The sequence below is a fragment of the Lissotriton vulgaris genome, chromosome 3_1, assembly GCF_964263255.1.
Source record: "Lissotriton vulgaris chromosome 3_1, aLisVul1.2, whole genome shotgun sequence".
Taxonomy (NCBI): Eukaryota; Metazoa; Chordata; class Amphibia; order Caudata; family Salamandridae; genus Lissotriton; species Lissotriton vulgaris.
In genome coordinates this window covers 913,542,929-913,561,323 of record NC_141689.1, presented here as the reverse complement: position 1 = coordinate 913,561,323, position 18,395 = coordinate 913,542,929, and the positions used below count along the sequence as shown (strand labels likewise).

The following is an 18,395-nucleotide window of genomic DNA, read 5'->3' as shown; positions in this document are numbered from 1 at the left end:
GTTAATCACCAGTAATTCCTCTTTTAGGACTGCACCAGAGAACTAAAAAAGCAACACTCTTTAAATCATCATGTGTGTAGTAAGCTGAACTTTGCTAGCTGCAAAGGCATTATCTGGGAGTAATTCCAACACTGTTCACAGCGTCTTTCCTCCCACCACCTTATTATAGAATACCACGTAATCTACATAGATCTCTCCTCCATATAGTACCTAAGAGTTTCTTATTGAGTCCTAGGCTCACTGTGATGGAAAAACAGAGTGTTCATCAAATTGGCTGTTGTATATAAGTAGTTCTCCAAAGCTCGCCTTGATCGGGCATGTCAAAAGTTATTGTAATTACATTTTATTGTCCATCATCACCCCAAAATATGTATGATTTTAAATAGACCACCTCCATATTTCGTTCTAAAAGATTCCAGACAACATACCCTTTTTTATTTCAAAAGTCAAGATGTTTATTCTGTTAGTATTTATACACAGTATGCTAGATAGGTATTATTCATTAAGATCATGTGTTTGTTTCTAGATACCTTGGGGTTCGGTAAATCTAAGACAGGGTTATGAGCATAACATTTAGTCTATGCAAGCCTATTATCAGAGGGAAAGGAACAGGCTCTCATAGAGTTATGGAAAGGTAACAAATAAGTAAAGTAAATAGGATTTGTGCTAAAATACAACCTTGTCTAAGACCTTTACATGTATAAATCCTTACCGGCCCAAAAACCTCCATAGACATTCCAAAAAGTAAATTTACTAAAATAATATATGACAGGGCTACATTAGCTCAAACTCCTGCAGCCTCTGAGGAATCAATACACACCGAATAAAATGATTGTTCCCACAAAAATTCCCATTTACTAGTCATCCATAACAGGTTAAAGCACAATCATTGTCAAACTCTCCTCACATACATCCACCTGTCATGGGTGTCCAATACATTTTAGAATCACTTTGATAAATGTGTTGCTGAAAGTGTACAAAAGTGTGATTATTTTAGAACTGGAATAGTCTTTAGGATTTAATTTGATTAAATCAGGACTACAGAGCCCTCTCTACAGGATCCGGGGATCATATTATTACCAATATAACTAAGACAAGCTTAGGATTTGGGAAAGGCACATATACGTCAACATTATTTCCCTCAGTAAGCTGTTAGGTGTTAAATAATTTGAAATATTACTTGTCCTAGACAGAAGAAACAAATGTTTCCTTTTTCTTCTATTATGGCTTACACTCGCAGTTCTTTTTACTGCAAAGATTGACGATAAAACAATAACAAGCCTCTGAGGAAATAGCTACAATTTTGCTTTATTAAAGTAGTGCATTTGATAGACCTCTTGAGTGAATGGAATTCTCCTGAACCCTTGATAGATTACCTTTTCTGTACCCAATGATAGAATGGTAAGCAAATGCACTCCATTTGTAAATAGAAATGCCTCTGTTTATGCTAGTTAATGGAAACAGGCCAGGGCCAAAATGATATTGATTTATTGCCATGCAAAACTCTCCCCAACCAGTCAGGGAATTACCTTTTATAATTCTGCCCTCACATTTGTTGTTGAGTTTACAGTTGTAAGAAATTGGGATATTAGTTGTGCAGGATGTGAGGCCTATGTAAATATTAGGACTATAATTTCTCCTTACTGGGAATCAAGCACCCCACTGTAGCACTAGCAGAGCGGTCCAAAGCCTACTCGATGGAGATGGTGTGGGCTAGTAATCACCATTCGCAGGTACGCAATAATAAAACACCATAAGTGATTGTCCTCTTAGTGCTTTTTCATTGAAAAAGTATGTCTATTACATGCACACTACTAAATACTACACATTATATTACAAATATATACATCAGGCAGATACAAATACATTTGGTGATATTCTGAAATCACATTTGACCCCTAATGGGTCATGACACCTAAAATCACAGGACCCCCCCACCTATACCAGAAAGAACATTTCAAGTCTATTGGCTTTGTCAAAGGTCGCCACATCAAAATGAAAAGCAAAAGTATTAACTTTGTCAGAAGATCGACACAATGAAAACCCAATACCCACATGTTGAAAAATCACCGGTATAAGCTGAAATCAATAACCATGTTCAAATGCACTTATTGTCAATAAATCATAGCAGTGTTTATCAAAATCCTTGTCTACAATATTTTATCAGTAAAGCATTTCAAACCAACATAGTGTGTCTGTGTCTTTCTATAACACACGAAGTCAGATAAAATGCAGCTATAGAACCACTACATTCCCAGGTTGTAGTGCCTCAGGAGTGTTTTAAAAAATAATGTAAAAGCCTCCCTAGGTAATGCATTTTAGTGCCTGGAAGAAATAGCGTTAATGTTTAAAAAGTTTGGAATGGGACTGCTGCACTTCCTGTAGCCTCCAGAGTACTTTTGGTGGTGTCCCTGTTATTCTGGGGCCACCTCAATGTGAGAAAATCGTATGTATAGTGAACCCCTTCAGGAGAGTCGCAACTCAGGTAAGCGGCTTCCGGCCTATTTTTCTTTTGTTGTTGGAGTCACTCCATGGGCTTTTTGTTGGGGCAGTGTGGTAAGCCCACTCCTGCTGCCCAGCCAGTTTCCTGCTGGACTCTGTTGTCTGCTGGAGTGGGCGCCAGCACTCGCATTCTCCCTGCCTGCTCCATGCAGGAAGGAAGCTGCACTTGTGGTGGCAAGGGGGAGTCTTGCTCTCTTTAATGTCCTTAGATGCCACTTTTATGCCAGTCTAGCTTGTGGGTGGGGGATTCCCTCTTCGTCTAACCTACCCCATTTCCTGGGTTTGGCTCTGGTCTGGCTAGTAGCATAAGAAGCTGGTGTCATGTCTCTGTGTGTGCAGGGGAAGAATGTTTCAAGTCAAATCAGGGCAGGGTCAACTCCTACCCCGGCCATCCTGTCAGTGCAAGCCACCCCGTCTACACCCAGGCCTTTTGAGCACTGCCTGGCTCCAATATGCATTTCCAGTGGGAGTGTTATAACCAGCTCAGGCAGGGAATAATAATTTTAATCTGATCTCACCATTAAAGATGATTTTAAAGTATAATTCAAAAGTGTAGGAAATATTTTTCTAGCTGGTACCAATCTGAATTTTGGGACACAGGCATCAAGCATTTTTGCCTTCTCCAACAGGCCGATTTGCGAATGCAAAAAATGCTTTTCAGATCCAGTAAACCCCAATTTGCGATTCGGTAACCTAACTCCACATTCATATTTGGAAGGTGTGTTTTTAGGACGTCCCTTCGAAATTCCGAATCCTAGTATGCAATGTTTTGTGACCATGAATGCAGTCGCAAAATAATTGCATATTACAACCTACTTCAAGTAGGTGATAATCCATTCGCCAAATGAGAAGGGATCACCAAGGGACCCCTTTGTGAATGGTTGTAAAAACATTTTTAAAGAACAGGCAGTAGTCCCATGGACCACTGCCTGGTTAAAAAAAATTAAAAGAACACTTTACTATTAATTTTTGTAAAGCATCTCATTTTCCTTTAAGGAAAACGGGCTTCATTACAAAAAAAAAAAGATTGTTTTATTTAAAAGCAATCACTGACATGGTGGTCTGACCTCAGCAGGACACCATCCCCATGCTTTTTGCGATTCCTAGGGGGTTACAAATTGCGATCTACCTCATTAATATTAATGACCCCCTAGAAATCGCAATCTGGAACTCTTTGAGTTTCATGCATTGTAAATTGCTATTACCTAATTGCGATTCTTAAGAATTTGCAATTAGGCATTTGCAATTTACAACTTTGATGCATGTGTCCCATAGTATTTAATAAATGAAACTCACTCACCATAATCTTGGCGTAATAAATGGGCAGAACTTGTTTGTAACAACGGCAATTTGAGTTTCGGTAAGAGTGATACATAAATTCAGTTTAAAATTGAGAAGGGTGGTTCATGCAACATTTTTGTTGTGTAAAAGGGTTAAAAATAACAGATTGTACTGTTTTTACCGTCAGTTCAGTCTCTGTCTGCTGCAGTAGCGCCTTTCACATTTCTATGTCCAATCTTTCCCCTTCATCTATATTTGATTCTGTGGTTTTACATAACATTGTTGTGCTCATTCTTTCAACTTATCTGAGGACAAGTCGACCTGAGCTCTTTGCAGGAAGAGAGAAAATGATGAGGGGTAATTAGCATGCATTACATACACATATGTAAAACAACAGTCTAATCAGAATTCTATTGTCTTTTGTTTTTCCTTTCTCAACAGAAATAAACTCTAAGGAATAATAAAAGCTGTTTATAATTAGCTACATAAACTTATCATTATTAATACTGCTATCAAAATAAAATAGCTGTTGAAATAAAATGAGAAATTAATAATGCACGTGCAGCCAAGCATTTTATCCAATCCTAATGAAAAAGTTTAGTAATCACACACACATAAATATATATATATATATATATATATATATATATATATATATATATAAATATATATATATATATATATATATATATATAAGCAGTTAATCCTAATGAAAAAGTTTAGTAATCACACACACACACACATAAGTATATATATAGGCTGAGAGGAGGTCTGCCACTCTTTCACAAGGATGATGTCATCAGTGATGTCACCAGTGATGTAATTTGAGATATCTTGAGTGATGTCATGAGTGATGTCACTGACCATGTCATGAGTGATGTAATATGTGACGTTATCAGCAGTGCATTGCGGGTGCGCGAGTTATAGTTAGCTGAATTAACAATAACGGGGGAATTTCAATGGTTTTGTATGAGTGAAATGTCCAGCTAACTATAACATGTGTGAAACCTATGGTTTTTTCAGTGAATTTCTAAGGTTTTTTAAATGCTAATTCCTAACTATAACGTGTGTGAAACCTATGGTTGTTTGCAGTGAATATATATATATATACACACACACATACATATTTATGTATATATATAAAAAAAACAGGTGGTCTAGATTAGCTATGGTCTACGTTCTTACACTATGTATATAGAGGAATATTGTTAACAAAAGCTTGATTTTTGACATTGAGACAAGGGGTCTAACTTAAAGAGTTTTTTTATCTTGTACATTGTCATATTTTGCACTTTGCCAAACTTTATGAGATAAAGACAGTACATGAAGCCATGCTCTGTCCTGGGATCTGCACCGTTGGAATACATCTCACTGCAACTAACTACTGCTCTCTGATTATCATTACAAAGAAGCCCCTCGCGGGCTGCAATTCGGGTTCTATCAACTGCAGCATATATAAATACAAATACAAGAATTTGGTTTAAGACAAAGAGATGGATTTTCAGGTCACTTATGAATGATGCTAAGTTAGATCTGCCTGTCAAAAATCCATCTGTTAGGGTCCGTGCACATAGCTAAAGGCATTGCAAAATGTGCTATTTTTCTAAAATATGATTCCCCAATTTATGCAAATCCCATTCGAATAGTTCCAAAACAAAACAATGAAAAACTCCCTGGATCTCAAAGAATAGATAAGCAATTGATGCAGTTAAAAGCAAGGCTCCAACAAGCCATGTGTTTAAATTACAAAAATGGCTAATAATGAGGTACATTTGGTTCTGAGCGGATTCAATGTACCTTTGTGTAACATTTGTTTACTTATATGAACAATTCCGACCTAGAGCTGTTGCCTTTTTGTCCATTAGAAAATCCTCCTGAGGTATCTGACAAAAATATTTTTCTGCCAGCTGATGGCAGGCCAAGAATTGAAATCATATCCCAAAGTTAAAGCAGTACCACTTTAGAAATAGCATGTTCTCACCCGAGCAGGATTTTATCAAGGGCCTTTGAAGAAATGTGCCCAGTCATGCTTTACCACTGATTGAATGCCTTTGACTCTTGCATCGCCATCGCACGTCTTTTCCTATTAAAATGTAAATACTTGTTTTTCTTTGTTTCCTCACAGTCTAATCAATGAAACATTGAGAGACCAGTTGCTTGTCACAATCCAGAAGACCTTCAACTACACCCGAACTCAGGCCCAACACCTCTTCATCATCCTCATGGAGTGCATGAAGAAAAAGGAGTTGGTATGTGAATACCTCAGAGTTCTATTTGTGTCATACCATTATGAAATTGTGTGATTAAATTACCTCAACAGTTTATGCATTGTGATATTGGACTGGAATACAGGGATTTAAATATCATGCTTCAAAATATTCTGGCAAAAATACTGACCACCAATATATTGACAAGGTAAGTATATATAAATAAGGGTAGGTTTGCTATACTTCACTTCCCTTACATGCACCTTGATGACATACACCTTAAAGGTACATAATGTGGAGTTAGGTTTAGAATAGTAATATTTACCAATGCCTACCTACCACAATTATTTTTATGTTGATAATATTTATGCCATGATATTCTTTCTTCCAACACAATAGTTGTGAGAGTCAATATTCTCAAATACAAGCATGCATAGAATCCCATTTGGAGCTGCTTTAGTGCAGCCAATTCTACAACTCAATACACTGAGAAAATGCTCATCAAAATATTGTAGGATATTGTTCAATATTAGAGCATTTTTTAAGTATGGCCTAACGTTCTGTTGAATAAACCACACAGTGCAAGAACATGGAGGAATCACGGAGCCACAGAAATCCTCTACTCAACACACACACACACACACACAAACGCTCACAAACACACACACATACACACAAACACAGGGTCAGCTTTAGCGCTGTTGGCCCCTGATGCAAAAATCTGTTTTTTGGTGGCCCCCAGTGACCTCCATCTGCACGGATTCCCTCACTATCACCTTCCAACAGTGCCCTTCCTTTCTAAATACCCCCTATATCACATACATTTTATTTGTTTTTTAGCACTACTTATACCAGTGTAGGGTATCAGATTACTTTTCATCACACACACTTTCTACAGAAATAAAGAAGTATACATGTGTAAATCAGTCTAAAGAAAATTTTATATTAGAAAAGGAGTGTTACAAGATGTAGGAATAACATGCCATCCATACTAGTAGATGGATCACTGACAGAATATCGACGGACCGAATATCGACCTACAAGAATATCGAGTACAGAATATTGATCGACAGAATATCGACATTCTATCTCTACAAAGGTAAGTACAAAAATATCGAAACCAAAATACCGTTGTTTAAAATATCTTTTTTTTATGTCTTAAAAATAATATACAATTAACTAAATAATAAATGTAATTCATAAAAACATAGAATTATTTAAAAAGTTAAAAATTATATAGAATAAATGTAGTATAAACAAAGTAAACATACATATTGAAAATATATATATATATTAGCTTAAACATATTAATAAATAATTATTTTATTTTATTATAAAATGTTAGAAAAAATAAAAATTATGAATACATATATATACGTGAATATAAAAATATATATATATAATAAATTAAAATATAAAAATGTATATTTCATTGTAAAACAATATTTTATACTACATTATTTATAACAGTAGAGAAACAGTTGGATATCGTAGGGTATAAAATTACTATTCCCACTCCAGAGAGTACAACAGTAGAGGAAGTGTTGGATAGCAGGACGGTAAAAATTACTATTCCCACTCCAGTGAGTGCACTAGTAGGGAATGTTTTGGATAGCGGGTGGGAATAATTTACTATTCCCACTCCACCATGTGTAATAGTAGGGAAAGTGTTGGATAGCGTAGGAGGAATAATTTACTATTCCCACTCCAGCAAATGCAACAGTAGGGAAAGTGTTGTATAGCGGATGGGATTAATTTAGTATTTCCACTCCTGCAAAATAATTAACATTAATTATGAAATAATGAATTAGTCAAAAATAATTTACCTCCCACCACATTCCCCTATAAACAACACCACCAATATTGTAAAATAATACACAATTACCAAAATTAATTAACAATTAATTAGTTAATTAATAACAACTAAGCAATTTAAAAACCATCAAAATAAGAGATATCACACCAGTAACACCATAACATAACTTTAAATAAATATTATATAAAACAATTAATACAAATATTATTAAAATTAAATTACTTCTCACCCTACTCCCCTATCAACCCACAACTCACTCCTAAAATAATCACACAATTAACATATTTACCAATTAATTATTAATTATTACTATCCAATTAATAACTAATTAATAACATATTTTAACACAATGTACAATGTAAAATATTAACGAAATACATATTAATTTTTACAATTATTAATTAATTGGTTCTTATTAAATTACCTCCTACCCTACTCCCCTAAGGCAGGCACGGCCCGTGCCGGGCGTTATACTGGGGCTGTGACGTCAGGCAGGGGAGGGCTAGGGTGGGGGGATGTAAAATACGGGATAAGGACCATTAGAGGTAAGTATTGAAAATAATAAATAAAACGAATTTCGTTGCCCACTCTGCATCGCCAAATGTGATGCAGAGTGGGCAACGTAATTCGTTTTATTTATTATTTTTGATACTTACCTCTAATGGTCCTTATCCCGTATTTTACATCCCCCCACCCTGACCCTCCCCTGCCTGGCGTCACGGCCCCAGTATAACGCCCGGCACGGGCCGTGCCTGCCCTAAGGAACCAGAACCTGCCCCTATAAAAATTACACAATTAATATATTTACCAATTAATAATTAATAACCACTTAATAACACATTAGTTAACATAGTTGACAATATAAATTATTACATGCATAAATATTAATTAATACAACTATTAATTAATTAAGTATAATTAAATTACTTCCCACCCTACTCCCCTATAAACCCACAACCCTCTACTAAAAAATATAACACAATTAACATATTTAATAAATAATAATTAATAACCAATTAAGAACTAATTAATAACAAATAATTAACAATATAAAGTATTAAATACAAAAATATTAATTAATTAACTAATTATAATTAGATTACTTCCCACCCTATTCCCCTATAAACCCACAACCGGCTACAGAACTAAAACACAATATTTAATTTTTATAAAATTAATATCTTCTAAAAATGATTAATAAATATCTTATAATTAAATGACTTACCACCCTATTTCCCTATAATCCACAACCCGCTACGGAACTAAAATATGCTAAAATAACTTAATTACTTCTAAAAATTTAAAACATGCATTAGAAAAATAAACTATACTTTTAACACATATACTAAAATACAGAACACTAAAATAAATTTCAATATTATTAACCACGATATTTTGACTAACGATATTACTAACTTTGATATTAACAAAAATGATATGCCTTACCTGCATGTCGATGTTCTGGTCGAAGATATTCTTGCAGGTCGATATTGTGGCACATCGATATTTAAACATCGATATTATGGCATATCGATATTTAAACATCGATATAATGACTCTATGCCCTAGTAGACAGTAGCTTCTAAGAGTGGTAGGTCTGGAGAAGCACGAACTCAGGATTTAAAACGTATCACAGTGGTTGACTTTACTAATAAGAATGTTTTGCTACCCAAATTAACCCTTTTTAGCAACATTTGGCTAGTGAAGACTGTGGAAAAAACATAACATTCTAACAAATACCATGCAGTTTGCATGCAGCTCTTTGGTGGTGACAACTCATAGGTCACTTTGATATATTGGGATTGTAACTTATGAACTGCAAATAACAAAAGGATATCTGTAACAAAACCACTAACCCACGGAGCTATCCACATAAAATACAGTTCCATGATCTGCATGGTAAAGGTTCTTTACAAGCAGGCATGTTAACCCTCTGTTCTGCCTTATGATGAGTCAATAATGTCACTAGAAAAACAGTGCTCTCTCACCAGCAGGAACATTATTCACCAGAGTTATTTTGACATTTGTAATGTGGCTGAAAACTGCTGGACACACAAGGAACCCTGCAGCGGGTGCTTTTCAATGCATGTTATTCCTATAGACAGCACCCCCTGAGGTCATCGCAAGGTATTGCTGCACCAGTCGCACCATCCTAAAGCCAGCCCTGTAAACGCAAACAGGACCAGATCCACACAGGTTGTAGCCCTTTCACTTAATGTCACCAAATTCACATAACCACTTTGCCTGTCTTTCTCTCTTACTCTTTGTGTATGCGTGTCTCTTTCTTTCTCACACACACACACACACATAAACCCTCACACTCACGCCCTCTCTCATTCCCTGACATACAGACTCACTGTCCATACCCAGGTTATATCTCACAAACACAGTCTCTGTCTTTTTCTCTCTCAGTTACTCTCTCACACTGTCTTTCCACATATTAAAGTCCTGTTGCAGTATATATTAGAATTATGAGCTATGTGGATTTTATTGCATCCGGTAATTACTGGGTGAATTTGAAATCCACAACCCCAGATCAACTCGTCAAGTCAAACCTGATGATATTTACTATGGGAAAAATGTTCGGTAAATACTGGTACGTGTCATTTTGTTATGATAGCGTCAACGTTAATCCATTTCTCTTATAGAAAACTTGCAATAGGTGATGACTACGGCACCCCACAAACTCCGACACAGCAGTGTTAGATCAAGTTCGATAATTATCTCACTGCACTTTGGATCACTCGTAATCGAGACTGTAATGTGATAGAATCACTCACGAGTTAGAAACTGGCCAAAGAATGATGCTAAATATCATACAAATAATAAATAACACCTGAAATCCATGACTGCACATTTAAGAAGTTGTTTTTCCAACAAGTTGCTACAGAAACCTTTTACTTTGCTGTGCCTCCTCAAATCCCCAGTTACTTTGGTTTGACAGTATTACTTTAAAGTAGCTTCTCTTTCCACCACCATTACCCTTGATAGTGGCGTTCTCTGACTAGTCCCAAGAAATGGTTGTGAATTGGCTGCATTATAAAATAGCTCTGTTGTAAGACTGTTGCTTCCTGAAGTGATTTGTACTTAAGTCTGACGACCCGTGGGATGTTCACTTGACATTTCTTTGCAGTTGGACGGGGTAGTCGTTCTTCTACCTGAAAAGTCAACTACGAAGTTGAAATGTTGGTATTTTTTCTACTGTTAATGCAAGCCTACATGCAGGGACAGCTCAATGGTTTTAGTGGCCCGGGGCTAAGCATATTTTGGGGTATGTTTTTGGAACAGTTCTAATTTTTTCATGCAATTTCAGCCCATGGATGCCCTCTTTGGCCAGGTCACTGACAGTGTACAGGCAAACTCATCCGAATTCTAAATGTGTTTACATCTAATATTCAGGTATAGTGCTATTGTAACACAGCAGAAGCTCACTAATGTTACTGCAAATAATCTCAGTGACACCATACCATTTCTCATATTTGAGGTTATGTTCTGCTCTGAAAGAAACTATTTTTGTGGAGGTTGCATTAAACATAAACACAACATTTCTCTGCAAAATGTCTGTAATAGACTCTCACACATCACTCACATTAAAAATAAATTAAAGGAAAACCATATTTGAAAAAATCTGTGTAAAAATTATTCAATGTCACCAGGCCAAGACTTTCTGCAGAGCTGGCTGTACAAGGGGCCCTCTGATAGGCTGGGTCAATGGGCCTGACCCCACATTGTCCATGCCTTAAAACGTCTCTGGTTACTTGTGAACCTTAATAAACTAATCACATATAGCAGATTTCAAATACTATTAATGTGTTTATTAAAATTATTCATATTTGTACTAAATTAGTGTTCCAGTTCGCGTAGTTTTCTGTAGAACATTTGAAAAAAATGCTATTTTCATTTACTTCAATATTATTTACTAAAGTGTCACAAGAGGACAAATGTTACCCTCTTTATGAAAACAAAACAGGTCTGAAAAGACTATTAATTTAAGGATGATGCATTGACGCAACACAGACAGTAAAAATGTTTGTAAGCCTGGATGTCTATTTTTTTAACAAATTGAGAGTTCAGATTTTGCCTTGAGACCCAGAATACCAATAACCAAGAAAGGCTAATCTATTTATTTTTGTACACGGGTTCCTGCGTGTACTGTATGTTGACAGTGATTCATCATCATATGTGTGTTAACCCGTTGCATGCTGATGACGGAACCGCTCCGTCATCAGCTTCGGTTGGGCTGTGCTGATGACGGAGCGGTTCCGTCATGGCCTGGCCGCCGCGCCTGCGCGGCGCGTTCTATTGAGCGGGGTGGGCCGTGACGGAACCGCTCCATCACGAGCACAGCTCAACCGCGGCTGGTGACCTAGCGGTTCTGTCACCAGCATGCGGCCGCCGCGCGGCCGCCCCGCCCTGTTAGCGCTGCGGCGGAATAGCCGCCACAGCGAAAGGGTTAACTAAACCTCTTCATGGCACCCATGCGTGAAATAGGATTTCCTCTACACTTTTTGAGAGGTTACAACTTTTCAGATATTTTTTTTGTCTCTATAATGTGTTGTATTGTCTGTTAAGAGAATGACGTGCCTACGTTCTTGAAGTGATACACTGCGAATGTAGGCCCACCAATGGAACTTTGCTAGGAAACAAAAGATCGCATACTGGAACATACTGGGATATCAAATGAAAAGGGAAGGGAATGCAAATCACTTACAATAACTCTATTTCGACTCTAGGTTGTCTGACTAGGAAACACTGTTGTAATTCATAAACATAGTTTAGAATACTGATAAGTGATAAGTAACATAAAATGTCGATTTGTAAAGCTCACCTTCACCCCTTCGGACTGATAACAAATGTTCATTGTTTTTCAACTCAATGGGACTCATTATATCAACCGAGAAAGGATGATATATTAAGTGGGCCCGCGAGGATTATTTGAACCTGTCACCATAGGTCTAACACAGATTCCAAGAGTGGACGCATTAGACATGGCGGAAGACAACATTTCCAGAAACTGTGAAAATTGGAGTAATGTGGTCATGTTTAACATTGTGAAAGATGCTTTGGAAGCTTTGTTAGTTGTTGTCAACTTAATTGTGAAGGGCTACCGCTGGTACCCACACATGATCTCGGCAGGAGTTTTTCTCCTTCTTATACTTCGTGCCCATTCATTTTGTTTCCTCGTACAGTACGAGTGTGCAGTTTTGGGAGGTGCCTGATTCCTGAGTGCTATATTGGAATGGTGGCTTGTATGCTTTTCGATTGTTTTTATAAGTTATAGTTTGCTCATCTGCACTTTGTTTTGGCCTTGACTGTTTCTAGTGCTCCCAATTGCGCTGGGCACCACTTTCCGACACACCCCTAACACACTCCAGGCGACAAAAATGGATGTACTGCACGTCCGCAAATAGGACGCGAGCAGGCTGCGCACCACCAGAGTGCCGAAGGCATGTGCTAAGGCAAGCCCGTCCGCCCCTGTCCGCGCTCAGACTGAGCTCAGCACTAGCCTCCTGCCAGTTTTGTCCCCTATCAAAGGGTCTTCTCTCATTACTTTCGAGAAGAGCTGGATGCTCTGAAGCCCTCAGGTAAGACCTGTACAGGGCCAATGCTGATACCATCAGACATTTAATCAGAGAACGTGTGCCCATACTGTAATCTGTCTCTGAAAAGCACCAGGATCCCCACATTTAACTCCTTCATATCTGAACGCTCTGGGACAGATTTACAAGGCCATTGCGCCACTTTTGCGTCATTTTTAACATGGATAAAGTGCCGCAAAAGTGGCGCAAGGGCCTTGTAAATCTACCCCTCTGTGTCTACTCAAACTAGGGTAATCAGCAGCAAGCTTATCAATGCTAGGTCACTGATCAATAGCGCTTCAGATTTGGCAGACGTTTCTGGATACTCAAGCACTGGACCTGGCTTTCATCTTTAAGACCTGGGCAGATGCTTCTTCTGGCCTGGATCTCAATGTGGCAGCCCGCCTCCCCCCCAGGATTCCCTATATCCAGACTAGACCAAATTAGAAAAAGGGGTTATATAAAGGGATCATTTTAAGGTCTTGTGTGAGCCACTACCGGTTACCCCTGACTATGAAGCCCTAGCATTTAAAATTGCTCTCTCTAACCATTAATCTTTCAACAGGATTCTTATCTATCAACCCGCTGGCCCTAGGTCAGCTTTCTTAAAAAATAGTACTTCGCTCTGCGATATCAAAGCCAACTCCCCTAACTTTACTATTCTAGGGGATATCAATTTTCATTTAGAGAAATTAGCAGATAAAGACTACACCGATCTTCTGGAAGCATTGACTCCTCTTGGACTTACCCAGCTAGTGAAGGCCCCAACTCATTCATGCAACAATGGGATTTTCTCAGACAACCCCTATATTCAAGTCACTAGTATTCTACCACTCCTTTGGTCATACACTAGTGCATTGATGTTTCAATTAAACTTGGAAGGTAATCAGTCGAGAGTTTCCTCACAGAAGGTAAACTCCACTTGTCTTCCCTGGCACAAAATCACTTCAGAACTACCCTCCACACATCTTGCACACTTCAGGCCTGATTTTACCTCAGACTTAAATGCAACAACAGAATCCAATCATCTGTCACTCGACTCCAGCATTAAAGTATTGGCCCCTCTTAAAATTCACAATAACAACAGGCTAACTCCCTCTGAGCCTTGGTTCGATGAGAACCTCAGAAGTTATAAACAAATGTGTAGAAGGCTAAAAGGAAAATGGCTCTTTAAGTATGATCTTGGTGACAAAACTGTCTATAAGATGGTCATTCAGATATACAAGGTTATGCAAGCACAAAGCTACTTCCAGTTACAATGTGATTAAAATATAAGCTGCCCTAAATATTGTTAAGGATCTCTTTACCATGGTGGTCAATTTGGGTGAGTTACCAGAACCCAAAAATATGTTTGCCGGCAAGTCTTTCTGCAATAAGCTAGCAATTGTTTTTAAATATGGTCAAGGCATTCTACAACACCTTTCTGAGCAATAACCCCTTCTGTAATACATCCATTGAGAGGGACATTGGCTTGGACGTGGCAGGGGATAATTTGATCCTCACTGACACTACCAAGACAATTAACAATATGTCTGCTTCCCACTCAGCCGAGGTGTTCTTAAGATGGTGACACTTTATTACTGTCTTTTACCCCTCTTTCGGAAGAGAAGGCTCCTTTTTTAATCAGCCATATTAAATCTGGCGCTCCCTTGGACCCCTAACACCCTAAAATCCTTCACTTAGCACCTGATGTCATTCCCAGGCACCCTGTAGTCATTTTTCATAGGATGTTTTCCACAGGCCATTCTCCAAAACAATGCCTCTCCTGAAAAAACCCAACTTGGATAGCAGCATTCCGAACAACCATAGACCCATCTTAAATCTACCCTTCCCCACAAAGTTGGTGGAGAAAGCCATCAACACTGAACTGACACTCTTTATTCAGAAGAATGCACTTCTAGATCCAACCCAAATCGGCTTAGAATCCATCATAGCACAGAATTAGTGCTGGTCACTGCCTCAGAAGAGATTAGACAAGCTCTTCACGCTGAAGAAAACACTGCCTTAACTTTAATAGATCGCTCTGCAGCATTTGATACGGTGAACCATAGTCTTCTCATTGATCATCTTTCCTCTTTAGGAATTAAGGGTTTGGCTCTTAAGCTCCTTCATTTTTTTCTTTCAGACACAAAACAGTTCATTGAGCTGAATATTTAGAAGCCCTCACCTTTCTCCCTCCCATGCGGGGTTCCTCAGGGCCCTGCCCTGAGTCCTACCCTTTTCAACTTTTACGTCAGTCACCCCCCTGGCTAGACTGATCAAAGCCTTTGGCTTTGCAGAATTGTCATACGCGGACAACACCCAGATCGAGGTATTAGTGTCTGGGAATCCCGACAAGACTGACTCCCACTTTCATGACTGCATGCAGCACGTCTGAAGGTGGATGGCAAGTAATTTTCTAAAACTTAACTCGGATAACACTGAGGTCTTTTTATACGAGAGGAACACCTCTTTTTGGTCCCTTAAATGGTGGTCTCAGGAATTGGGGGTGCTTCCCACCCCAGTCATCAAAGTATAAAATTCTGGGAGTTTACTATGATAATAAACTGTCAATTGAAGGGTCGTTGAAATTAATTTCTTCATCCTGCTTTGTTTTTTTTTCCGTAGTATTATAAAGCGCGAACTTGACCTGATGGTATCAGGTATCAGAGCACTTTACATGAGCACCGGTTTAGTTACACAAGGACACATTCATTTTTGTTAGGCACAGGGAGATTAAGTGATTTGCCCAGAATCATAGGATGTTGAGAGTCATCGACCAACTCGAACCCGGTTCCATAGATTTTTGAGATCGACCACCCTAGAAGTTAGGCCACATCCTCTACCCTCTTCTTTATGTTCGAGACTCTCAGAAAATGTTTTCCTTTCATCCCCATGGACTTACGAAAGTTGGTCATAATTGCTCTAATTTTTGCTAAAGCAGATTACTGTAGTGCGCTATATATTTAGCCCTCAGAAAAGATTTCTACCCAAGCAGCAGATTATCCAAAATGTGCCTACTCAGCTTCCCACTGCGATTCCTAAGTACCAATCGGTTTTCCATGACTCTACTGACTTCCCGTAAAAAATGGGTCATGTTTAAATGCCTATGTAAGGCAGTTAAGGTACTTTCAATAGTATGTTCCTAATAGATCTCTACGATCTGCCTCTTCAGCTAATCTTATAAGAAGAGCCAAATGAGGCAGCAGAAGATTCATTGCTGGTACGGCTAGGCTCTGGAATTCTCTGCCACTAGCACTAAAGAAGGAATCCAACCTCCTAACTTTTCATAAAGCCTTAAAAACGTGGCTCTTTAACAAACAGGACTACTATCTTGGTTATTTCTGTTGTTCCCCTGTTTAGATTTTCCTTGCCCTTTCTTTCTTACTTTCTGCCTTCTTTCCTTCCAAATCTTAATGCCTAGACACCTCCAGGTAGTAAAGGATAAAGATAATTACACACATATATAGCGCACGACTACCCGTAGGCATCTCAGCGCTTGCAGGAATACCAACGAGGAACCCTTCCAATCCTTTCCCTGTGAGGAGCCCACTCCTGGGCACACCCAAAGTGAAGTCAGGCATCCTCAGCGTTGTTGGGGCTGATGTAGAGATTAAGCAAGCTATTGCCCAGAGGTGCAGAGTGGGACTCATGATCAGAATAGGCACAGAGGCAAGAATTATCAGGTCCAAGGAAATTGAGCCCAAGACCTGCCGAGGCGGGAATTGAACCCTGATGCCGGCAAGACTCCTGCATCAGGGTCTGCTGCTCTAACCATTGAGCCACACTTCTCTACTAGTAGAGTGCTCTAAAAATCTTACATTCATTTAATTAGTTTCATTTGATGACTCTTATTCTGACCTCATTGAGTCTGCTGAGAGAGGCAACCCATGGGACTTGTATCACTTACTTTGGTTTTTATTCACAAAACAAACGTGAGACAGTTTCACTCAAATCTAACTTAGTTTGCCTGCTCGAGACAATACAAAACTGATGCTGGCATGTAGCCTATATTTGTCACAATGGGTGCCATAAAACAATCTCAAATCTGCTTACTCTGTTGAGTGAGCTACAGTAGGTAGGTGGAACAAGAGTGGAATGATGAGCCATACTTCCCAATGAGACCTACAGTACATATGCCATTATACTAAGAGTGGCGTCCTCGTGTGTCAGACAGCGTCCTGCACTCATCAATTACTCCTAGGAACCTGATTCCTCTCTTCTTCATCGGTTACATAATACACACTTCTGGTGTCCTAAACTTTCTGACTCTCACCTGACCCCGTCTGTTTACCGATGTTTCAAAGAAGTAGTACAATGCCTAACTTTAGTGCTGTTGGGTGGTCTGTGAGCAGGGGCTTAGGAGACACTACATTTCTGGGGGGGACAGGGACAACCTTGTGGACTTTCCTGTGACCCTAAACAAATCGCCCATTGTTCGTGTCCGTACGCCCGTTAAACGTATACAATCGCATAGTTGTGAAGAGAAATATTGAGAAATGCAGGCATGTAGACACAGTTTGCAGGTATGCTTTATTGATATTAACTAACATTCACAAATAATTAGACCAAATGGGAAAAAATATGCATATGAATCTTGCATCTTCATGCACCAAGCAAACAAAGAGGGATGTCTGGGGAGTCCATAGGACCCACTTTCCCCCTCCAGAGAACTGCTCTCAGGACGCGCACTGACAGTGCGCCACATTTTAGGTGCGCCTCCTGAGAGCTTCTTTGCCTCTCGGCCCATGTCTGTAATACAGTGTGGGCACGGAGGCTAAGGTATCCCCTCATTTGAATGGGATAGCACCCCAAGCAAATGAGGTAATGCTCTCTGGAGGTAGCGCTGGTGCTTTAACTGCTCCAGCGCTTCTGGTATTACACAAGGGACCGCACAAGTGTCTGCGGCCCCTTCTATAATACCTAAGTGCCCCGTGGGTATGCAAAGCGGGCACGAATGCCTGTTGCACCCCCGGGGCACTTTCTGTAATATGGCCATTGGGCTTCTACGATCAATTGGTGTCTTCTAGG

The 18,395-nt window shown here is 38.9% G+C and overlaps 1 protein-coding gene across 1 annotated transcript in view; it reads left to right on the top strand.

The window, feature by feature from the left end:
• Positions 1-18,395, top strand: part of TRPM3 (transient receptor potential cation channel subfamily M member 3) — a 979,327-nt gene that overhangs the window by 378,376 nt on the left and 582,556 nt on the right. Inside the window, exon 8 of the mRNA XM_086963586.1 lies at positions 5,909-6,032. Coding sequence (XP_086819712.1) covers positions 5,909-6,032 — 124 coding nt within the window. The remainder of the gene's footprint in view (positions 1-5,908; positions 6,033-18,395) is intronic.